Genomic DNA, 20,887 nt, shown 5'->3' on the forward strand with positions numbered 1-20,887 from the left:
GCATATGATCAAATTCATTATGTATGCCCCATTTTCTCTAATATATTTTATTGATTTTTTACAGAGAGGAAGGGAGAGAGATAGAGAGTTAGAAACAACGATGAGAGTCGATCAAGCCCTTGACTGGAATCGAACCTGGGACCTTTCAGTCCTCAGGCCGACGCTCTATCCACTGAGCCAAACCGGTTAGGGCCCATTTTCTCTTTTTAGAAGTGTTTATGTAGAAAAGCAAACATGCAGATATAAACATGTACCTTTCTCACTAACTTTTAAGTACTATCAATCGTTATTAATCTCTGATTTTCTTTGGGTTTATTCAGATATTTTCTGTCAGTTCCATTTGAAGATTCAGTGCATCTTGGTTTCAGATGTCTTGCAAGCACTTTTTCTCTAGGCTTTCAGGAGATGCCTGTGATTGGCTGCTCACAAGGTGCCACAGGAAGTTGCCCTTTTAGCATTCAAGTTAGTTACCTGAGCCCTCTCTCTGGATGTCTTGCATATTCCTTTGTGAAAGAATCAAGAGGCGGGGAAAAAAATATTGTTATTTTCAGGTCTATTTAGACCTTGTGATAATCTTTAATCAGTTTTGCTTGACTGGTAGCTTCTTTCAACTCATCCTGGTCATTTAATAAAGCCTCTATTGATGTACTGCGTATTCTTTCAGCAGCTTCCAGCTCATTTGAAACCTGCTTCTCCTTTTAAAGGAATCCTTTCAAAGGGGTACATATTTTTAAACACATTTACACAAGATATAGCGTCTTGAAGACTGTGACTCACATGGATTTCTCTGTATTTCCTGGTCCTGCCCTCTCTATACTTCTACCTCCCACCTGGTATAGCCCTTAAACCTGAAAGCCCCAATCACAGGACTCTCCCCCCTTCCCTGGAGAAGGGCAAGATCTTTATCAAACACCAGTAGTCTTCACACTCAGTGTTCTGTGCCCCACAGATGCTCTGAAAAGGATGCTCAGCTGGGCCTCTGTGCACATTCCAATGAGGCTGTACCTGCTGCTCCAGGTAAGCTCCCAGTGCCCAACTGTTTTGAAGAAGATGTAAGGAACATCTGTCTTTACTGGCATCTTTCAGAACCTTCATGGGGACTCTTTGAGGTGGATGAACCCTTTTCTTAGACTAAATCCATAGAGAGAATAATCATAATAGCCACCACTTACGGAGTACTTTCCACATGCCAGGCATTTGTTAAGCCCTGTGTGTGTGTGTGTGTGTGTGTGTGTGTGTGTGTATTTGTATGTACACACACATTTAACCTCCACCAACCCTATGAGCAATTTATTATTTACATTTAACTGATGAGAAAAACATAAGCTTAGAAGTTAAGCATCTTGCCCTTCATGACATAGCCAGTAAGTGGTGGAATTAGGATAAGTGATGCTGACGGAATGGTAGGTTTCTTCTTAGCCATCTACCCCTGTGGCCTCTCCTCTGAGGAGGAGGCCCCTAGCCATCCTCAGATGATATGGGGCCCAACACCTACAAAAGGAGCCCTTCACTGCCCCGCCCCTCATGCCCGCTAGAAGATTGTCAGTGGTCCCCCTACTGTCTCTCTGTTCTTCCTAGGGGAAGGACTTCATGCCAGCTATGTCATCGGCGGACTCCTCAGCATTCTGCTGATTCTGGTGGTGATTGCAGCCTTGATGCTATACAGGTAACCTCAGTCTCTCGGCAGGGAGGACCACCTGCTTGTTGGTCCTCATTAGTGCATCTGGGATCTCCCAAAGCTCTGTAGTTCGCTAATTCGACCTCTGACCCCTTCATTTTAAGGTTGGGTCCCTGGTCAGAGCAGTAGAAGGGAAAGGCAGGAATCTGAATCGTGACTCTTCTTCTGCAGCCACTGCCCAAGCCCTCGTTTTGTGACCACAGCAATCCTTGGGATTTTTTTTTTTTTAATAAACTAGGATGCTGAGGGCACAACTGGTGCTACCCAAGGTCACACAGGAAGAGGTGAAGCTGGGACTGACTCTAGCATCTGCTTGTCCATGACCCCACAGTACTTGAAACCATTGCAGTTGAAGTGATTTTCTCTTCACACAAACACAGCCCTTTACTACAATATTGGATGATGTATCATTGCGCAGTAGGGATCTTCCTAAGAAGATTGAGTGTGTTATCAATTTATAATCTCTTTATGACCGTGTGTGTGTGTGTGTGTGTGTGTGTGTACACATATATATGTATACGTATATATATCCCCCAAATGTTTTAAACACAGCTTGCAGCAAAAATGTCAGGATTTTGTGCTGCTGCCCCTTCTGACAACAACAGTTGCCATTTTATGAATATGTGTCAATAGCACAACAACCTTGTAATACAGATATTATTATTCCTAACTTTACAGATGAGGGTCTGAGGTTCAGAAAGTTTAGATTATGTCCAGCTAGTAAGTAACAGAGGTGGGCTGAAACATCGATCTATCTTGACTCTAAAGCTCGGTGTATTGGTTGTCTAGTGCTGTATGACAAATTACCCCAAAACTTAGCAGCTTAAAATGGCAACCATTTATCATCTCACAGTTTCTGTGCATGCGTCTGAAATCCGGATGCAGCTTAGCTGGGTGTCTCTGCTTTAAGGCCTCTTACAGGGCTGCAGTCCAGGTATTAGCCAGGGTTGCAGTCTTATCTCTGGGCTTGACTGGGGACGCATCGGTTTCCAAGAGCACTCCTATGGGTGTTGGCAGGGTTCTGTGCTTCACAAGCTGTTAGACTGAGGGCCTCAGTTCCTTGCTGGCTGTTAGCTGGAGACTCCCTCAACAGTTCCATGCCTTATAAGCCTTTTCAGAGGACAATTTACAACATGGCAGCTTGCTTCCCCCAGAACAAGAGTACGAGAGAGTGAGAAAGTGAAGGCAATGTAAGATGCAAGCCATACATTTCTTTGGAACCTAATCTAGTACCCATCACTTTTGCATGATCTGTTCATCAGAAGTGAGTCACCAGACTCAGCCCACACTCAAGGGTGTAGGGATTCAGAAGGTGGGAGTACCAAGAGGCGGGATCACGGGGCCATCTTAGAGGCTGCCTACCACACTCGCGTTACAACTTCCCTGGAAGCACCCTCATAAAGATCTGAACTAATTCCTCATCACCTTTCCTCCTAAAGACACAAAAAGTCCAAGTTAACCGATCCTGGAATGGGGAACCTAACCTACAGCAACCCCTCCTACCGAACTTCCACTCAGGAAGTGAAAATTGAAGCAATCCTGAAACCAGCCATGTACAATCAACTGTGCTATAAGAAAGAGGTAAAAATCAGAATTTCTATTGGAGGGGTATTTTGTGTGGTGGTGGAGGTGGGTGTGTTATTTTCCAATTGCCTGAATAAATCAGTAAGGGATGTGTTGGGTAGTCCCACCTACCACTTGGGAAGTTACAGTGAACAAAAGAACTGAATGGGATTTGAGTTTCTAGATCTAGAACCAGGGTGGGGATGTCCGGCCTGTGGGCTGTATAAGGTCTGGCCCTACCAAGGCATTAGGGTCGAGTTGATTAAATGTTTGATCAAATACAGCAGCCTAATTTTTCAAGTTGATAATTTTGTATGGCCTGCGAGCGATGTTGTAAATATCCAAATGGCTCTTGGCAGAAAAAAGGTTCCCACCCCCGATCTAGAATCATAGATCTGTTGAATTTCTGAAGGACCCCAGTGAGAGCACGGTTAGAAAACAGACCCAGAAGGTTTAGGAATGAAAACATAGGAGTGTGCACCGGAGATGTTTTGCTAGGTTCATAGCTTCTTCCCCTCCTGGAGTTGTCATTCCCCTGCAGCGAGGCTGTGCTCCCCAGAAGCAATCCCAAAACTCCTAGACAGCATCCACAAAAACCTAAGGGTTCCTGGACTCTTCCTTTTCTAACCTCTGATCCAAACTGTTGGCAGCTGTGGCTGGGAATAGCTGGTGTTTTGCTATTCTTCCCCGGGGTCTTAAGGGATTTCTCTAGAATTCGGATGGTCTATGTGCTTTTGTTCTTTTAACTCCTTTGTTGCTCCAGTAAAAAATTATTTGCTGGATGTTTAGGCTGGATGAAAATAGTCCCATTTCCACTAGGGAACTATAGCCTGAGGTTTCAGAGTTATCTAGTCTGATAAGACCCTTGTTTTTCTAAACTCCTGTAACCCCTTCATCAAAAGTTATCCCTTATGAGACCCTCATCAGTCTACTTTCTTGGTCTGTCTAGCAGTCAAAACCTGCCTTCATACCTATAGGGCTCCCATGCATAATGAATACACTTTACATAATAATTAGGTACTTTCTGGATCCCTGAATTCCCCTACTTAAAAAGCTTCCACTGCAAGCCAAACAGACCTGCAGGATAGCATGCAGTCCTAGGGACAGAAGACTCCTTCTCAACTAACGTCTTTGAGAGAAAGACTCAAAGATTCTTGGGTCCCTGGAGTGTCTGATACCCCAGAGAACAACCCCAATAAAGGCCAGAGGTTATAAATTTAAATCACGTGACCTCTTTCTTCTGTTGTATGCTTTTTCCTCAGCAGCTTTTTCATCCCTCTGATAGTCTCTCACCCTTTCTCTTCTGATTTCCTCTTGATTTCAGGTATCTGTGTGTTTGCAGAGGGAGTGGTGTCCCCCGAATTTGCTAGTGCCATGTCCCCCACCTCTCTCTAACTTACCCCGCCCGCGTGTCTCTGTGATGAAGACTGAGTGGCCTGCATTTTATCTGGCACTAATTTCAGCTTGGAGGGTGTGCTGGGTGACTGGGCACGTGTGTGCGTGCATGAGGGCTCATGGGCCATGTGTCTCTCTGCTTCCTCCAGGGAGTTGTCACCCCCAGAGGGTAGGGACCATTTTGTATTGTGTAATCATCCAAGTATCCTGCTTAATCTAAGAGTTCAGTAAATATCTGTGGAGTTGAATTGTTACTAAAATAGAGCAGCAGATGCAGGGCTCTTGGCAGGCACACTGTCCCAGGGATGGAACCCAAGCCATGGCCCATTTTCTCCTGGCACAGGCAGCATATTGGTTGGTATCCCCCAGAAACCAGGAGTAAGGCTACCCTTTGAGGAACCCATAAAGGGAGAAGTCTGAGTCGAACTTCAGACTGTCCTTGGAGTCATCTCGGGTTGCAGAGCCAGAAGAACCTCCTACAAAAGCTTTTATGTTACAGGACCCCAGTGGACTGACACTTAGAACCCAAATAAGAGGATTTTTTAGATTCCTCCAGTCTTACCTCCCAAAACTTTCCCCCTTAACAAAATTAGAAAGGAAAGAATTAAGAACAAAATAGCACAAAAATAGCTTAAAACCCTGAGAAAATGTCCATTTAAATGTTTTTGTCAATTGCTTCTGATCAGGTGTATCCGCATTGTGTCCCACTAATAAATCACAATAACAATGTAATATAATAGCTGACATGATTTAGTGCATCTTCCGTGTCAGGCACCTACTAACTGCATTCCATGTATCGCCTGCTTTAACTCTCACAGTAATTGGTTCTGAGGTATGGACACTGTTATTCTCCCACACTGCAGATGTGGAGACTGAGTTTTAGAGATGCTAAGTAATTTGCCAAAGTAACATAGCCCGTGAGCGTCTGATGCAGGACTGGAAGCCATGGTTCTCCCTCATCCCTGTGTGCCAACTCTAACAATCTTCATACTCCTCTCCTTTTAGGCTAAGCCTCATCTATTTGCTCTGACCAAGTTTCCCCATTTATTTGTGGGATCTTTGTGCTCTTATGCCCACTCTGACCCCATCCACTTCCTTTTTCAGTTCACCATGAGATCCTTTATAGAGAGCCAACCAACTGATCATGTCTCCCCGATCTCCACCCTAGGGTGGACCTGACCATAACTACACCAAGGAGAAGATCAAGATTGTCGAGGGAATCTGCCTCCTGTCTGGGGACGATGCTGAGTGGGATGACCTGAAGCAGCTGCGCGGCTCACGCGGGGGCCTTCTTCGTGACCACGTCTGCATGAAGACAGACACAGTGTCCATCCAGGCCAGCTCTGGCTCCCTGGATGACACGGAGACGGAGCAGCTGTTGCAGGAAGAGCAGTCCGAGTGCAGCAGTGTCCACACCGCAGCCACTCCTGAAAGACGGGGCTCTCTGCCAGACACAGGCTGGAAACACAAACGCAAGCTCTCCTCCGAGAGCCAGGTCTAAGCGCCCGTGTACCCCTCCCTCCCTGCCTGCTCCTTCTCTTTATGGGCATCCAGTCCTTGTGCTCACTTATACAACAGGCCCCCTTCCTGTGTGCTTGTCCCGCTCCTCCTCATCCCACCCCGTATCTGCTCCTGAGCCCTGCACAGGAGCTGCTTCTGTCTGAGTCCATAACTACACAAGAAATGATGGCGCAAGAAATGATGGCACATCCAAGAATTTAGACCTGGAACTTACCATGAACCTCGCTTCTTGCACTCCGTCCTGAGCCTCCCCAAAACGAGGCTCGGTAATGATTCCTCATCACTACAGGCTCCACCTCCCCTTCCTCTGGTGCCCTCAATGCCTGCCCATAAGAGCTGATGATCTAAGACTGCACTCTCCCCCATCAGAGCTGGCCTGACCGCTTCTCTGAGAGAACTGGCCCACCAAGGGCTGAGCAGGGGATCATGGGTAAAGGGAGAGATGAAGGATAAAGCCTGAGAGGAGGAGGAGGAGTCAGCCCAGCTGGTATGGGCATCTGGGAAACCTCTAGCCTCAAGTGCATTGGTAATACGAAAAAGCTTTTAGGGGTGGTTGGGCCTGGGGGTTCTGTCCATTGCTGGCAATGGATATTATTCTCAGTCTAAGAGTTGCTGTGTTTCAATTGGTGAGATCTGGGTGTGACGCAAGCTATTCTTCCTCCTGGTAGAAAGCCTAGAGCCTTTCTACCTTCAGATGACTGGGGGCCCCAGCGTGGCAGCGGGCTAATATGAATTCCCTCCTGGTACCACCACTGGCCAGTACCTCCCTGAGTCTTTGGCTCTAAGCAACCAGGTTGTGAACCAATGGCTTGAGTGAATGTGGGTCCAGGAGGGCTGACTCTGCAGAATCTAAGAAGCACTGCCTAGACCAAACATAGCATATCACCCTTAATGTTCTGCCAATCTCTCCCTCCTCATTCTTTGGGATTTTGAGCACAGAAATCCAAAACAACCTTGCAAAGAAGGGCTATAAGTGTTCATAAATGGTCAGGAAGAGCAATTGGGTTAGAGACTTGGGGCCGCCAGGGCCTAAAGGAAGTATCCATGAGATTGAACTTCCTGTGTTCTCTCTCTTAGGTGCTCAGGGATCTAAGTAGACAGAGAGCCTGTGGCTATGGGTGGCGAAGTTTCCATTCCAACTCTCTTCCCAGCTGAGTGACTTACTTTCCAGGCTGAGATGCCACCTCGTGGTTCATGCTTATTCATACAAAGAGCATGTGTCTCATGTGTATCCAGGGAGTGAGACTTTTTTTCTGTCCTAAATTTTCTACCTAGTTCGTTCTCTCCCCCCACCCCCTCTCTCTCCTTCCCTCCCTCCCTAATGACTTTTTCTGACCTAGCCTGTGGTGAGCAGGGCTAAATAAAAATTACAAGGACTAAAAAGGTAGAGAGAACCACTGATGAAGCCCTCTCAACCCAGGGCAAATCCAGACCCCTTTCCACCCAGGAATTAGAAATGACAGGAGAGGACAAGGGCTGAGAATGGAGGGGAGGGCTTCTAGAGGAAGTTTCCTGATTTGAAACATCTCCTATGGTTATTGAAGCCAGCTGTCAAATGCGAGTGAAAAAGGAAAGTAAGAGCAAACCTTTCCTGGCCAGTTCTATGACTGCTTAAAACAGCTGCCAAGCCCTTGGCCCTGCTCTCAGCAGGCAGCCCTAGGTCTAGGCCTACACAGGGCAGCCAGGCCAGGCCAAGAAGGCTTCTCCAGTGCACAGCGATGGCAAGGCAAGATGCCCTTTCCAGGAGGAAAGGGGGATATTTCACGCTTGATGGGGAAGTAAAAGGAGGAGCACTTTGGGTCCTCAGACTCGCAGCTGGGGACGGATGAACGGGGGAAGGATCTTATTGCACTTGGGCTGTTCAGAATGTAGAAAGGACATATTTGAAGAAATATCTATTTGAGCACTGATTTACTATGTAAAAAGCAAAATTTCTCTGTCCTAAACTAATGGAAGTGATTGTCCCGCGCTCATGTGTAATGGTTTTAACGTTACTCACTGGAGAGATTGGACTTTCTGGAGTTATTTAACCACTATGTTCAGTATTTTAGGACTTTATGGTAATTTAATATAAATTTAGCTTTTCTTAATCACCTTGCCTGGCTTGGAGTCATGACTCATAACTGCACCTGCTGTCTGGCAGAGCCATGCCAGGGAAACCTGCTTGCAGATATCATCGCCAAGTCCTTCGGGGATCTGGGGATGGTGAAGAGCAATAACGGGTGTTAAGCTCCTGCCTGGAAGTTCAGCTCATCTTGAGAAAACAGACCAAGACCAGGCTTCATTGGCTTCTGAAACCCTTATTTCCTGTGGAGGAAGGATAGCAGACAGGCTTCATCATAAGTGCCAACTCTGATGGGTTGGTCATGGCTGCCTGAGGTCCTGTCCAGGCTCAGTGGGCAAAGTGTCATGATCTTCAGTGACATATCATTCGGGTGCTGGAAAAAAGTATCATGGCATATATACCATGTATCTTCTATTTCAGTTCTAGGTCTATGAGAACTTCAGTGTCACAGAACTTGACTTTGCCTGGCAGTGATGGTCACTGGCAAGACTACCTGATGTAAGGAAAGTGCTGGAATGGGAGCAAGGGGAGCGAATTCCAGTCCCAGATCCACCACTAGCTCTATTTGATCTTAGTCAAGTTTCATAGTTACTCCGATAAAAAATCACACAAACACTAAGATTCCATTTATTTTTAGTTTTTGATTTTTAGAGTGAGAGGAAGGGAGAGGGATAAAGAGATGGAAACATTGCCCTAACCAGTTTGGCTCAGTGGATAGAGCGTCAGCCTGCGGACTGAAGGGTCCCAGGTTCGATTCCGGTCAAGGGCATGTACCTTGGTTGTGGGCACATCCCCAGTAAGGAGTGTGCAGGAGGCAGCTGATCAATGTTTCTAACTCTCTATCGCTCTCTCTTCCTCTCTGTAAAAAAATCAATAAAATATACTTTTTAAAAAAGAGAGAAACATCAATGACAGAGGAATATCATCGAACGGCTGCCTCCTGCATGCCCCCTACTGAGGATCAAGCCCACAGCCCAGGCATGTGCCTTGACTAGGAATTGAGCTGTGACCTCTTGGTTCATGGGTTGCCACCCAACCACTGAGCAACACCAGCTGGGCCAGTTTTTTTTTAAAAAAAGCTGTCTTCTCATAGCTCACCCACTACATCTTAAGGCTAGAACAAGGAATTAGGGAGCCCTTCTCAGGCTCTCTCAGTGAAGACTGGGAATCATGCAAGTCTCAACACCAGTTATAAAGTTTGATGTCAAGGCTTAATAGTTGATTTTCTAAACCATAAACCATGTATAGAATAATCTCTCATTCATTCATCTCATACTATGGGTCAAGCACAGCCCATGCCTAATCAGAGCTTCAAGTCTGGAAACAGCATGAAAGAAGAAAAAGAAAGACAAGAGTATAAATTATAGTGTATAATTCTTCCAACACGGTGAGGGATAGGTGTACTAAAACAAAAACAAGTGTAATAGCTCAAGGACAACCATCCTCCCACCCCACCATTCTTTTTTGAAGGAAAAAAAAAAACTCAAAGAGAAAAGAAACACATTTTAAGCAATGAAATCCAGCCTAAAGCACAAGCTTTATATACCTATAGGAAGTGCTCTCTCCCAGAGCATCAGGGTTACAGGCCAGGCACTGAACAGTTGGAAACTCAGGAAGAACAGTTCAAATGGAAGGAGAAAATGGCATTGAATACACACCATTTTCTTGGAAAACTGGAGATGTTTCTGGGAGAACAAAATTTGGTGAGTGCATTTTGGTACCTTGCGACACGTCAGCTAGTTTAAGCAGGCATTCAGCACTGGGTAGCCTTAGAGGTCCCGCTAACCTTTGACTGTCCTGTCACTTCGGCAGGAGATGGGAAAGAACAGGGCTGGTCTAATGGCCCAGGTCTTGACAAGAACTTGGCCGCTCGCAAATGAGAATTTAGAAACAGTGTCAAGGACTAGCACCCCATTTTAAGGTGATAAAAATGCACTGGCTCTTAGTTTCCCTTCCTGACCAGTCAAATGAAAGGGTTGAAACAGATGACTACTAATGTGATTTCTAGCCTGAAACTTGTAGTATGTTCCTTCCAGGGAATCTTGGAGATGAAACAAAGGTTGGACACTCCTTGTCTGTTCTCTAGATATAAAACCTGAAATTGACAAATAGATGATGAGTCTAATTCTAACAAACTGGATTATATGTTTGCAAACTAATTACATTCACAATATACTCACTGCCCTTCTTTCTACTTCTTTCTATATTATATGAACAAATGTGGGAGCTAAGATGAAAAGATCTCTGTGGCCCATAGAGAGGTCTCCATGAACTGAAGCTTTCACCAAACCTAGGCCTGCAGAAAACAGATGGCTGCTGAGGAACTTAGAAAAAGCATGTGCAAGAGCTAAGGGTACACAAGGCTCTAAGATGACATTCAAGGGCATTAGTAAGCATAGTTATTCCTACTTTGGGCACTGATTTTAAAAATGTGGTTGAGCCCTTTATATGGTTAAGAAACAATCTATAAGTTTGTCTTTTCTTCATATGTGAAGATGACTCAACTAATCCATTTAATAGGATATGTGTTTCAGCCTTTGTTTTGAAACATTCCCTCACTCACCCATTTATTTTCTCTCCAGATCCTTCTCCCATTAACCAGCTGGCAGAGGCGTAGCAGAGCTCAGCATAGGAAACAAGAGTTTTATATCCAACCAAGGTTCCAACTCACAACTTTAGACTCCCTGACATGATGTTAAAACAGATCCAGGCAGCCTAACTAAGGATCTGAATGTAAACCCCAGGCTGAACTTAGCTCCAAGCTACACAGTCTGCTTATTTTATTTTGCAAGATACAAAGAGCCAAGAATTCACTTATCTTGCCCTTCTCGGTGTTTTTTCCTCTCTGCCCGTCACGCACCCACTAACGAGGTCCCTATCTCTCCCTTCTGCCTCCTTCCTCTTTGGTGGCGCTGGTGCTTCTGTGGTCAAAATTCTTGAAGAGCCTGCATTTGACGGGGTTATGGAGAAATGGGCTGTGAAAAGAAAAAGAGCAATTGATTCCTTCATTCAAACAGCACCTATTAAATGCAATTGAGTGCAAGTTGGGATAGGCCTTGCAATCTTGGAAGCAAGTGAAGCCACTGCTACCTCCAGAGAATAATGCAGGAGGTACCTGGACTGAAAGTTGAAAGGAAGTTAAACATTGAAGCTACTCCTCTTAGTCTGGAAATACGGATGGATCCGTGTCCCATCTCAGGGAGCAGAATGCAGTGCAGTTATGATAGAATGAGCACTGTCCCAACCCTAGCAGGCTTTCCAGAAACACACAGCAGCTATTCAGCAGCCACAATGTTTGGCATTTGTTTCCTGCTTCCAGTTGCAGTGATACAGTGTTCACTTAGATCTCTAATACCCAGGAGCGTTACCCTGTCCTATTAATACTTTCCTTATGTAGAACTCTTGAGAGGCCCCTGAAATAAAGTAGGCACACATCACGCCAATAAATACACAGATAAGTGCTACTGGATGATAATCCTGGACTGCAAATGGTAACTGGCCAAACATTTATTGAACACTTACTGTGGGCAAGGTACGATATTAGGTTTCTATAAGGCCCTACAGGATCTGGCACTCCTCACCCATTTTCTATCAGACCTCATCTCCTCCCCTCCAACTGCCAAGTACTTACTCTGCTCCAGCTAACGATATTGGCCTCCCTGTTTCTTAGACTTGCCAGGTATGTGCCCAACTTAGGATCATCACATAGCTGTTCCTGTTGGCACTTTCTTCCTCTAGGTATGCTCAGGGCTAACTCCTTCCCCTTCTTTAAGTCTTTGCTCAAATAGAATCTTCTCAATAAAACCTACAATGAACACCCTTTACAAAATTATAGTCTTTCCAACTCTACTTCCCAATCCCCTGTACCCTGTATTCTTTTTTTCTTTTCCCATTGCACATATTGTCTAATAAGAGACTATATATTTATGTGTTGATTATGTGTTCTCACTAAAATGTGAGCTCCACAAGAGGAGAGATTTTGTTGTTGTTTCTATTTTGCTCACTGATTATCCCAAGTGCTTAGAAAAGTCCCTGCATATACTAAGTGCTCAATAAATATTTGTTGCATGAATGAGCGAAGAAAATTAATGAAGTCATATATATTGCCCACTGTCCAGTACGGCTTCACCTAAACCAGTGGTTGGAAAACTGCGGCTCACGAGCCACATGCGGCTCTTTGGCCCCTTGAGTGTGGCTCTTCCACAAAATACCACATGTGGGCGCGCATGTACAGTGCGATTGAAACTTCGTGGCCCATGCACAGAAGTCGGTATTTTGTGGAAGAGACACACTCAAGGGGCCAAAGAGCCGCATGTGGCTCGCGAGCCGCAGTCTGCCGACCACTGAGCCACGTAAAACAAAAAGGGACTTTGACATCTTGTTCTAAAACTCTCTGGGCTCCAGACTCCACATGAATTTTATTGAGCAAATTTGAGGTTACCGTCACTTTCTCCTTACATGTAATCTTCCGTTTATTTCCAATAATATTTAAATAAAGTAAACATGCCAATGACCAATGACTGAAGAAGACTACTCCTATATATTCATAACTGACTTCTCAGAGGTTACTGTGACCTTTTTGCTCTGGTTCCTCTCTCCTTCCCCTACCTATGGATCTGTCACCATCTCCCATTTTCATTCTCTCCACTGTCCGACACTGGTCTCATCCACTACCGCAATTTCATTTTTTCATTCTACAGAGGTGATTCCCAAATCTAGACCACTTGAGCCTCGTCTCTTCTCCCAGCTTGCATTCTATGTTTCCTAGGCCTACTTAGATGATTCCATTTGAGTGTCTCATTGGTACATAAAAGTAAACAGGTTTAAAACTAAACTCCTCGTCTTCTCTTTGAGACTGGCTTCTCCTGACTTTCTACTTTCATTTGGACAATCACCACCTCCCAGTCCCTACACTCAAATCCCGGCATATTCTGACTCACCTCCCTAAATGGGCCCCACCTCACCTTTGCACCTAATCTAACTGGTTGCCAAATCCTTCACTCTTTCGTGAATCCGTTCTCGTCATCTCCAGGGCTATTACCTCATATCAGAATCCCAACTCTAACCCATTTTCGACAACCAAGTTAATTAGTTTTCATAAAGTGCAATTCTGATTTGTCAATCCCTTGCTCAGAAACTTGCAATAGCTCCCCCTTTCCTACTTTTGAGAACAAATTCCTTACTCTAGTATTCAAGACCCTACAAGAATAGTTCCTTTCTTCTTTTTTTTAAATATATTTTTATTGATTTCAGAGAGGAAGGGAGAGGGAGAAAGAGATAGAAACGTCTATGATGAGAGAGAATCATCTATTGGCTGCCTCCTGCACGCCCTTTACTGAGGACCCGGGAATGTGCTCGGACAGGAATTGAACCTTGACCTCCAGGTTCATAGGTCAATGCTCAACCACTGAGCCAGACCGGCAGGGCTATGTCTCTCATTTTTATAAATGACAGGAGTATGCGCTACTGTTCAAAGTTCTTCCCTAGACATTCAAATAGTTATATTAAATCTTCACATTAATTAAGCTTGTAAGGAAAACATCGTTATCTGGTTTTACAGATGGGGAAACTAAGTTCCAGGTGACTTCCTGACAAAAGTGGTTTACTCAGCGCTGGTCCAAGGGCGCCAGCATCATGCTCCACTCACTGCTCCTTCCACTATTTCCCATCTGCTTCTCATTTCCCTCACGCACTCAACTGCACAAACAATATTTGGTGAATGACATTACATTTTTAAAAAATGGCTAGATGTCAAATAAAGCAAACAAGCTGAGCATGGCTGGGATGCACAGCTTTCCACACACCTTTTTTTGCGCTTCTTTGCCGGGTGGTCGGCAGCTTTCGCTCCAGTGACCCTCCCTCTCTCCACGCGAGAAAGCAGCGCGGGTCCCCAAGGAAACGCTGCTGCGCACGGCCCCTTTAAGGCTGCGGGCGGCGCGTGCCCACAGTCCCTTCAAATGGACCAATAACAGGGCGATGGGCGGTCTGTCGAGAACCAATAAACAACGAGGACACTGCAGGGTGTGCGGCGGCCTAAGCGGTTTCAAACGGCTTAGAACAGGCCCCTCGGATCTGACCCGGAGGAGGTGAGTGGCCGGTGGTCGCGACCCACCCTCCCAGGCCCCCGGGTCCGGGCGTCGCGCGCTCGGAGGGTCGCTGAACCCCGGGCGGGGTGTCTCCATGGACGCGCGCTCCGTCGCTCCACGAACCCGGCAGGTCTGACGCGGCGGATCGGGGCGGAGGCCCGAGACCCGCGGCTGGCAGGGCGGGGGGCGTGGGCGCTCTGGTGCGGCCCAGGCCGAGGCTGGGGAACCGGGTTCCCGGAGCGCGCCGCGGAGGGATGCGGACGGCAGCGTCCGAGGGATGCGGAAAGCGCAGGGCCGCGCCTGGCGGCTGAGGGTGTTCGGAGACTGGGGCGGGGGCCCTGCGAAATGGCCCTGCTATCGTGCCCATCGCGTAATCGTTAAATGAATGAATGAGTGAATGAGAGCCTGGGAGGGCCTTAGTGGTTGGTTGTGAAGGGCCTGTGCACCTGTGCTCCTACCGGCTTGCTGGGATTTTAACGATTCTGATCGTAGCGCTCAGTCCTTACGCCTGCGTTCCCTCTCCAAAGGTGTCAGTAGAGCCCAGGTATCTTTCCAGCTCTGAAGGTTTGGGGGAGGAGGGGAGGCAGTACAATAGCCAGCAGTTTAGATGAAGCAGGCCTTGGCCCTTTAAGGTGGGGGCTCGGGCAACTAGAGTCCTGCTTCTTAGCTGCTAACAGTCTTTGGCTGTTGGTATAGTTACCCTGCAATCGTGGTAATTGTCAGGCAGGATTTAAATGTATCCCATTTTGTATCTGGGATAGAAAATTATGCAGGTGATGTCGCCAGGGTGGCTACTGTGTGTTAGAAAACATATTCGCGTTGATAAACCTTCTCAAATTAAGTTGTTGTTTTTTTCATTCACTATCAGTAGAGGGTGAAGTAGTTTTTGCAGAACTTGCCCCAAATTGATGCATGGCTCTAATTTAATTCTCATTGGGAACCAAGGCATCAAATCTTGACCCAGAAAGGCTGCCTGTGTTATTTTATACATAATTATAGTAATTGAAAACTCATCTTTGGAGAGGTGAACGCCTCCTATCTCCATTTTCATCACCCTGAAAAGTCCTTCTTTGACCTAAAGAGCCAATTTTTAAGTACCAATCTTTTGAAAATTTTAAGAAGTCTAAAAGATTTGGACTTTTCTTAAGTGACTGGACAGACTGTAATGTTTTTATAAAACGTGATGAGAAAAGATGAAATTGCTTTATTTTGCCAATATAAATTAAACCTACTTGGTAAACTCATGAGAAAAAAATTATACAAGTATTTAAAGAATGTTCAGTCGGGCAATGGCAAGCAAAGATAGTCCATAACAATACACCTTATACTTTATTACTTTTAAGGTTTTGATAATCAAGTACCAGTAAGTTATGAACTTCTACAGCCGATAGCTGAGTTTTAATTACAATAAATTTGAGTACCTTACTGTTATGAACACTGTTCATGGTTTTGGGGAGGCAATTAAAAATAATAAACATCTTTAACAATGCCTTACAGTGGTTCTCAACCTTCTGGCCCTTTAAATACAGTTCCTCATGTTGTGACCCAAGCATAAAATTATTTTTGTTGCTACTTCATAACTGTAATGTTGCTACTGATATGAATCGTCATGTAAATATCTGATATGCAGGATGGTCTTAGGTGATCCCTGTGAAAGGGTCGTTCGACCGCCAAAGGGGTCGTGACCCACAGGTTGAGAACCGCTGCCTTAGGATATAGTTTAATATCTTGATGGGGTATGAAAAGTTTTCTTTATATTGGAGTAAAGCCAGGTTCTCCATTTGTATGGGACGCGGCGGCTACAGTGTTTTGGACAGGTTCAAACCTCGGACTAATGAGAGGGCACAGTCCTCTCGTGGCCACGTGCAAGTCCCAGCTGGAGGGCAGAGCCTTCCCAGCACAAATAAAGCCAACAGCTATAGCTGTAAGCTTGAACCTGTGGTCCGAACACGTGGCCCCACGTGCCTTGTGATAGAGTTCAGGTGCATGTAGTTGAGTAGGGTTGAAACTCATGAGAATGCTGTAAACAACTTGATCCCACCCCTACTTTGCCTCGTGGCATCTGCTATAAAATAAAGACACAGCTTGTGGGTGCTGGTGCTGTCTCCTCATCAGGGAGCAGCGTCCCACGGAGACCCAGCTTTCATTCTCTTGTCTGTCTTTTCTTAATCCTTTCATCACCCCCACTCAGGATCACCCTTGACTGTGCTGGCGCAGCACACATTTGACTTAATAGAATCTCATTGGTTCATTCAACGAATATTGAGATTGATGCCCAACGTGTGTTAAACGTTGTTCTAGATCTAGATTCTGGGAGTACACTAGTGAACCAGAAAAAAGCCAGTAACCTAAGGGAGTTTGACAGTTTTATCTCTCACGCACTTTGCTTCTATAATTCCTCTCGCCCAGCTCTGGTTCTTGAACAAAATAAATGCTCAAATACTTTTACTAACAGTGGCTACATTTACTGAATGAATACTCATTGGATGCCACGTTTTATCATTTTTAGTCCTCACAACTTTTTACAGATGAGCAACTTGTTCAAGACCACACAACAGATAGAACTTGAATTTGGACCTGAGTTAGTCTGTCTCCAGGATCTTTGCTTTTAACCTACCATTCTACTGTGAAGTAATAGGATTTGTTAGGGAGAATTCAGGAGCAATTTCTGGGTTAGGTCTCCCTTGTTAATACTTCTGTCAGAGACATGATGAAATATGGATGATAGGCTTGGTAGTTTTCAGGAAAGATGGAGCAGTTCAGAATATAGTATTTACCATATTGGAGATGGACAGCTGTGGGGGGAGTGCACTAAGAGGGGGCATAAAATCTAATCATTAATGGATTCCTGGTGGTCAGTGTTGAAGAGTTTTGAGATTCTTAGACGATTTTCATATTTTTACCTCTAAAGTTCAGAATATGTTACTTAGTTTATTCCTGTCAGGGCAGTTGCCCTGTTTACTTGATGGATCTCAAACACATTAAGCTTATTCTTTTTGACCTTTGAATTTGCTGTTCTCTTCCTGGAACTACCCCTACCTCAAACCAGTCTTTGTATACAGGCTCCACTCAGATCTCAACTCAAATGTCATCTCTTTAAAGACGCATTTTCTCAGCTCCCAATTAGAGTAGCCCTCCTGATCACTTTTACCTTACTTTCCTTTTTTATTTACTTAGTAGCATTTATTGCTACTTGATAGGTCATTTATTGTTTGCTTGTATATTGTCTGATTTCCTCAGAAATGAAAGCGAAGTGTAGATTTTTTTTCCCCCATCTGTAAGGCTACCGCGATGCCTCAAACAACACTTTCAACAAAAAAAAGTGGTCAAAAAATATTTGTTGAACAAAATTGGCCAAAACTGTGATGGTCTTGTGCTCAAGTGATAAAGACAATATATAACTAAAGCTGGCTGTGTTACCATGCCTTTGAATGTAAGCAATGTTTCAGCAGACAAATTTGGAAAGTCTTCAACTAAGGAAACTGGAAAAATGATGATTTTAATGTTTGTATCGACTGAGAGGGAAAGTAGATCTGGCTCCCCACTTTTATTGTTTTCAATTTTTAGAAATTTTCAAATCTAGGGAAGTTTTTAGGGGTACTGGTCAAGTATATTGTAGGATTTCCCTCTATTAGAATTTATCTGATATTTTCTCATGCTTAGACTGGGGTATGGAAGAGAGAGGGAAAGACGGAGAGAAACACATCTATTGGTTGCCTCCTGTACAAGCCCTGACCAGGGACCAAGCCACAGAGGAGACTGTAACCAAGGTACATACATTTGACCAGAATTGAACCCGGACCCTTTGGTCCACAGGCTGCCTCCTGCACACCCCCTACTGGGGATGTGCCTGCAACCAAGGTATATGCCCTTGACTGGAATCGAACCTGGGACCCTTCAGTTCCCAGGCCGACGCTCTATCCAGTGAGCCAAACTGGCTAGGGCTAAAGTTCATTCTTTATGTTGTAAACTACTAAAGGTTTTGACAAATGCATAATGTCATTTATCCACTATTGGAATATCATAAGGATAGTTTCACTGTCCTAAAAATTATCTGTACTTAACCATTTTCCTTTTCTTTCTCCCCTGTCCCAGGGCAACCACTGATGACTTATTGTTTCCATAGTTTTGCCCTTTCTAGAATGTCATGTAATTGGGAGTATACAATATGTACCCTTTCGAACTGGGTTTTTTCACTTAGCAACATCTATTTAAGGTTTTTCCATGTGTTTTTGTGGCGTGAAAACTCATTCCTTTTTTTTGCTGAACTAGAGGCCTGGTGCATGAAATTCTTGCAGGAGTAGGCCTTCCTTCCCCTGGCTGCCGGCACTGGCTTCCCTCTGGCACCTGGGACCTGGGCTTCCCTCGCAGCCCTGGCTTCGTCTGGAAGAACGTTGGTCTAATTAGCATATTATGCTTTTATTATTATAGAAGACTAGAGGCTCAGTGCACAAAATTTGTGCTCAGTGGGGGGGGGGGGTCCCTCAGCCCAGCCTGTGCCCTCTCACAGTCCAGGAGCCCCATGATCGATTGCCCCAAAGAGGTAGGACCCACCTACCGGCAGGATTCCTCAATGGATTTCCCCAAAGAAGTAGGCCTTGCCCACCCAGCCAAAACCCCCGCAATGGATCACCCCTGCAGAGGGAGGCCCCGCCCACACGCTGCAGCACTGTCAGGTAGCCTGGGCCTCCCTCTTTGGGGCGATGGATCATGGGGCTCCGCCATCGATCACCCCAAAGAGATAGGCCCTGCCCATCCAGCCAGGGCTCCGTGATGGATCGCCTCTGCAGTGGGAGGCCCTGCCCACCCGCTGCAGTGCTGCCACTGGGTAGCCTAGGCCTCCCTCTGCAGGGCAATCGTGGAGCCCCCCCGATTGATCAGTTGCCCCGCTGGCCAGTGGCCTGGGCCTCCCTCTGCAGGGTGATCATGGGACAGTGGCCGGGCCCCCAACCAATTGCATCACACCCGCCTTGGCTGGCCTGGTGCCAGTGGGTGTCATAGTGTGGTCATCCAGAAGGTTGTCTGGATGGTCGTTCTGTTGTTCGGCTGTTTGGTTGATTTGCATATTACGCTTTTATTATTGTAGATAACTAGTGGCCCGGTGCACAAAAATTTGTGCACTCGGGCTGGGGGGAGTGTCCCTCAGCCCGGCCTGCACCCTCTCCAATCTGGGACCCCTGGAAGGATGTCCTACTGCTGGTTTACAGGGATCGGGCCTAAACTGGCAGTCGGACATCCCTCTCACAATCTGGGACTGCTAGCTCCTAACCACTCACCTGCCTGCCTGCCTGCCTGATTGCCCCTAACCACTCTGCCTGCCAGCCTGCTTGCCCCCAACTTCCCCCCGCCACCAGCCTACTTGCCCCCAAATGCCCCCCCCCCCCCCCGCCAGCCTGATCAGCCCCAACTTCCCCCTGTACCAGTGTGCTCACCCCAACTACCCCCCCTGCCGGCCTGCTTGCTCCTAACTGCCCCCACCCCCTGCTGGCCTGCTTGCCCCCAACTGTCCCCCTGCTGGCCTGCTCACTCCAAGTGGCTCCATATTCTATTCCATTTGTGTCCTTTCCACTCCTAAGTTAATGCCGTGTCCTTAATATGTGGTTATGAGATGTCTCTGTGACTGAGCTGGGAAACCTTTCATGTTTCTCTTTCCTTTCCTTTCATCTCAGGATAGCTGAGCTCTGCAGTTTGTGTGGGACCAAAGGCCCTGGGAATACAATGCTGAGCCCCCTGAACTCATTTTATTCTTTATTGTATTATTTGATTCTTGGGGCTGAATTAAACATGAAAACAGAAGAAAATATACCCTTAGATATAGAATCTGAGTCATTACCCGGAGATTTCTGTGGTAGTTAACACTGAGGCATGAGACACCTGTGTTTATTGGTCAATTTCCTCAACTATGGAACGAAGGTTGATCCTGCCCCTCGGATCCTATGGAGGTTGGATATGATGCATCCAGAGGGATTAACTGGCAGCTCTGAGAATAAGATCAGAAATCCACAGACACTTGTTTCCTTTACCCAGACAGAGTTAGAAAAACACAACTCCTTTTATCATAACAGCAGCAAGGGCCATGCCTGTAGGAGGAGGAGCAGGGAACCAGGGCTTCCCCCTTGCTCCTTCCCCACCCTCCCTCCCTCCATCCCTGCACTGGTCAAGCTGCTATGCTATGGTGGAACCCCTCAACTCAGGCTCTCGCCCTGCCCATGTCACAGAAAGGAGCATGCGCACTTCTTGCAGACACAGAAGCAGCTGTGGAGTAGGGAGGTGGTTATTCCCCTGAGCAGGCGCTGAAGTCCTTGTTGAAGTCTCCACTCCAGAGCCTGCGAGTCCCAGTCCTGGGAGGCCGCGCAGTGGAGGCGCCACATTCCTTTCAGTAGAAACTGAAGATTGATAGGAGCTTGCCAGCTGAGGGGAAAGGACCAGGAGGTCTGCCTTGTGCCCGTTCCCAATCCACAGTCCTGCTTTGCTTGTGGAGCCTCCTGAGCCCAACTCCCATGGCCTGGGCGTACAGGGGGCGGGGCCAACGCCATGGCCATGTTCCCTCTAGCCCCGCGCGGATGGCTGGGGCTGCAC

At 46.2% G+C, this 20,887-nt stretch overlaps 2 protein-coding genes across 4 annotated transcripts in view; both read left to right on the forward strand.

Annotated features, from left to right (window-relative positions):
- The window catches only part of LRP4 (LDL receptor related protein 4), a 63,818-nt gene extending 54,097 nt beyond the window's left edge, over positions 1-9,721 (forward strand). Inside the window, exons 36-39 of the mRNA XM_059710906.1 lie at positions 950-1,017; positions 1,579-1,666; positions 3,118-3,259; positions 5,805-9,721. Coding sequence (XP_059566889.1) covers positions 950-1,017; positions 1,579-1,666; positions 3,118-3,259; positions 5,805-6,137 — 631 coding nt within the window. The 3' untranslated portion in view covers positions 6,138-9,721. The remainder of the gene's footprint in view (positions 1-949; positions 1,018-1,578; positions 1,667-3,117; positions 3,260-5,804) is intronic.
- Positions 9,722-14,197: 4,476 nt separating this feature from the next.
- Positions 14,198-20,887, forward strand: part of CKAP5 (cytoskeleton associated protein 5) — an 89,844-nt gene continuing 83,154 nt past the window's right edge. For 2 of the 3 annotated variants that reach the window (XM_059709493.1, XM_059709496.1), the window contains exon 1: positions 14,198-14,308. The gene's annotated coding sequence lies outside the window, so the exon portion shown is untranslated. Of the gene's footprint in view, positions 14,309-14,415; positions 14,439-20,887 lie in introns of those variants that run through there. The other variant, XM_059709495.1, reaches the window with a different exon arrangement.

This window comes from Myotis daubentonii, chromosome 9 (assembly GCF_963259705.1).
Source record: "Myotis daubentonii chromosome 9, mMyoDau2.1, whole genome shotgun sequence".
Classification (NCBI taxonomy): Eukaryota; Metazoa; Chordata; class Mammalia; order Chiroptera; family Vespertilionidae; genus Myotis; species Myotis daubentonii.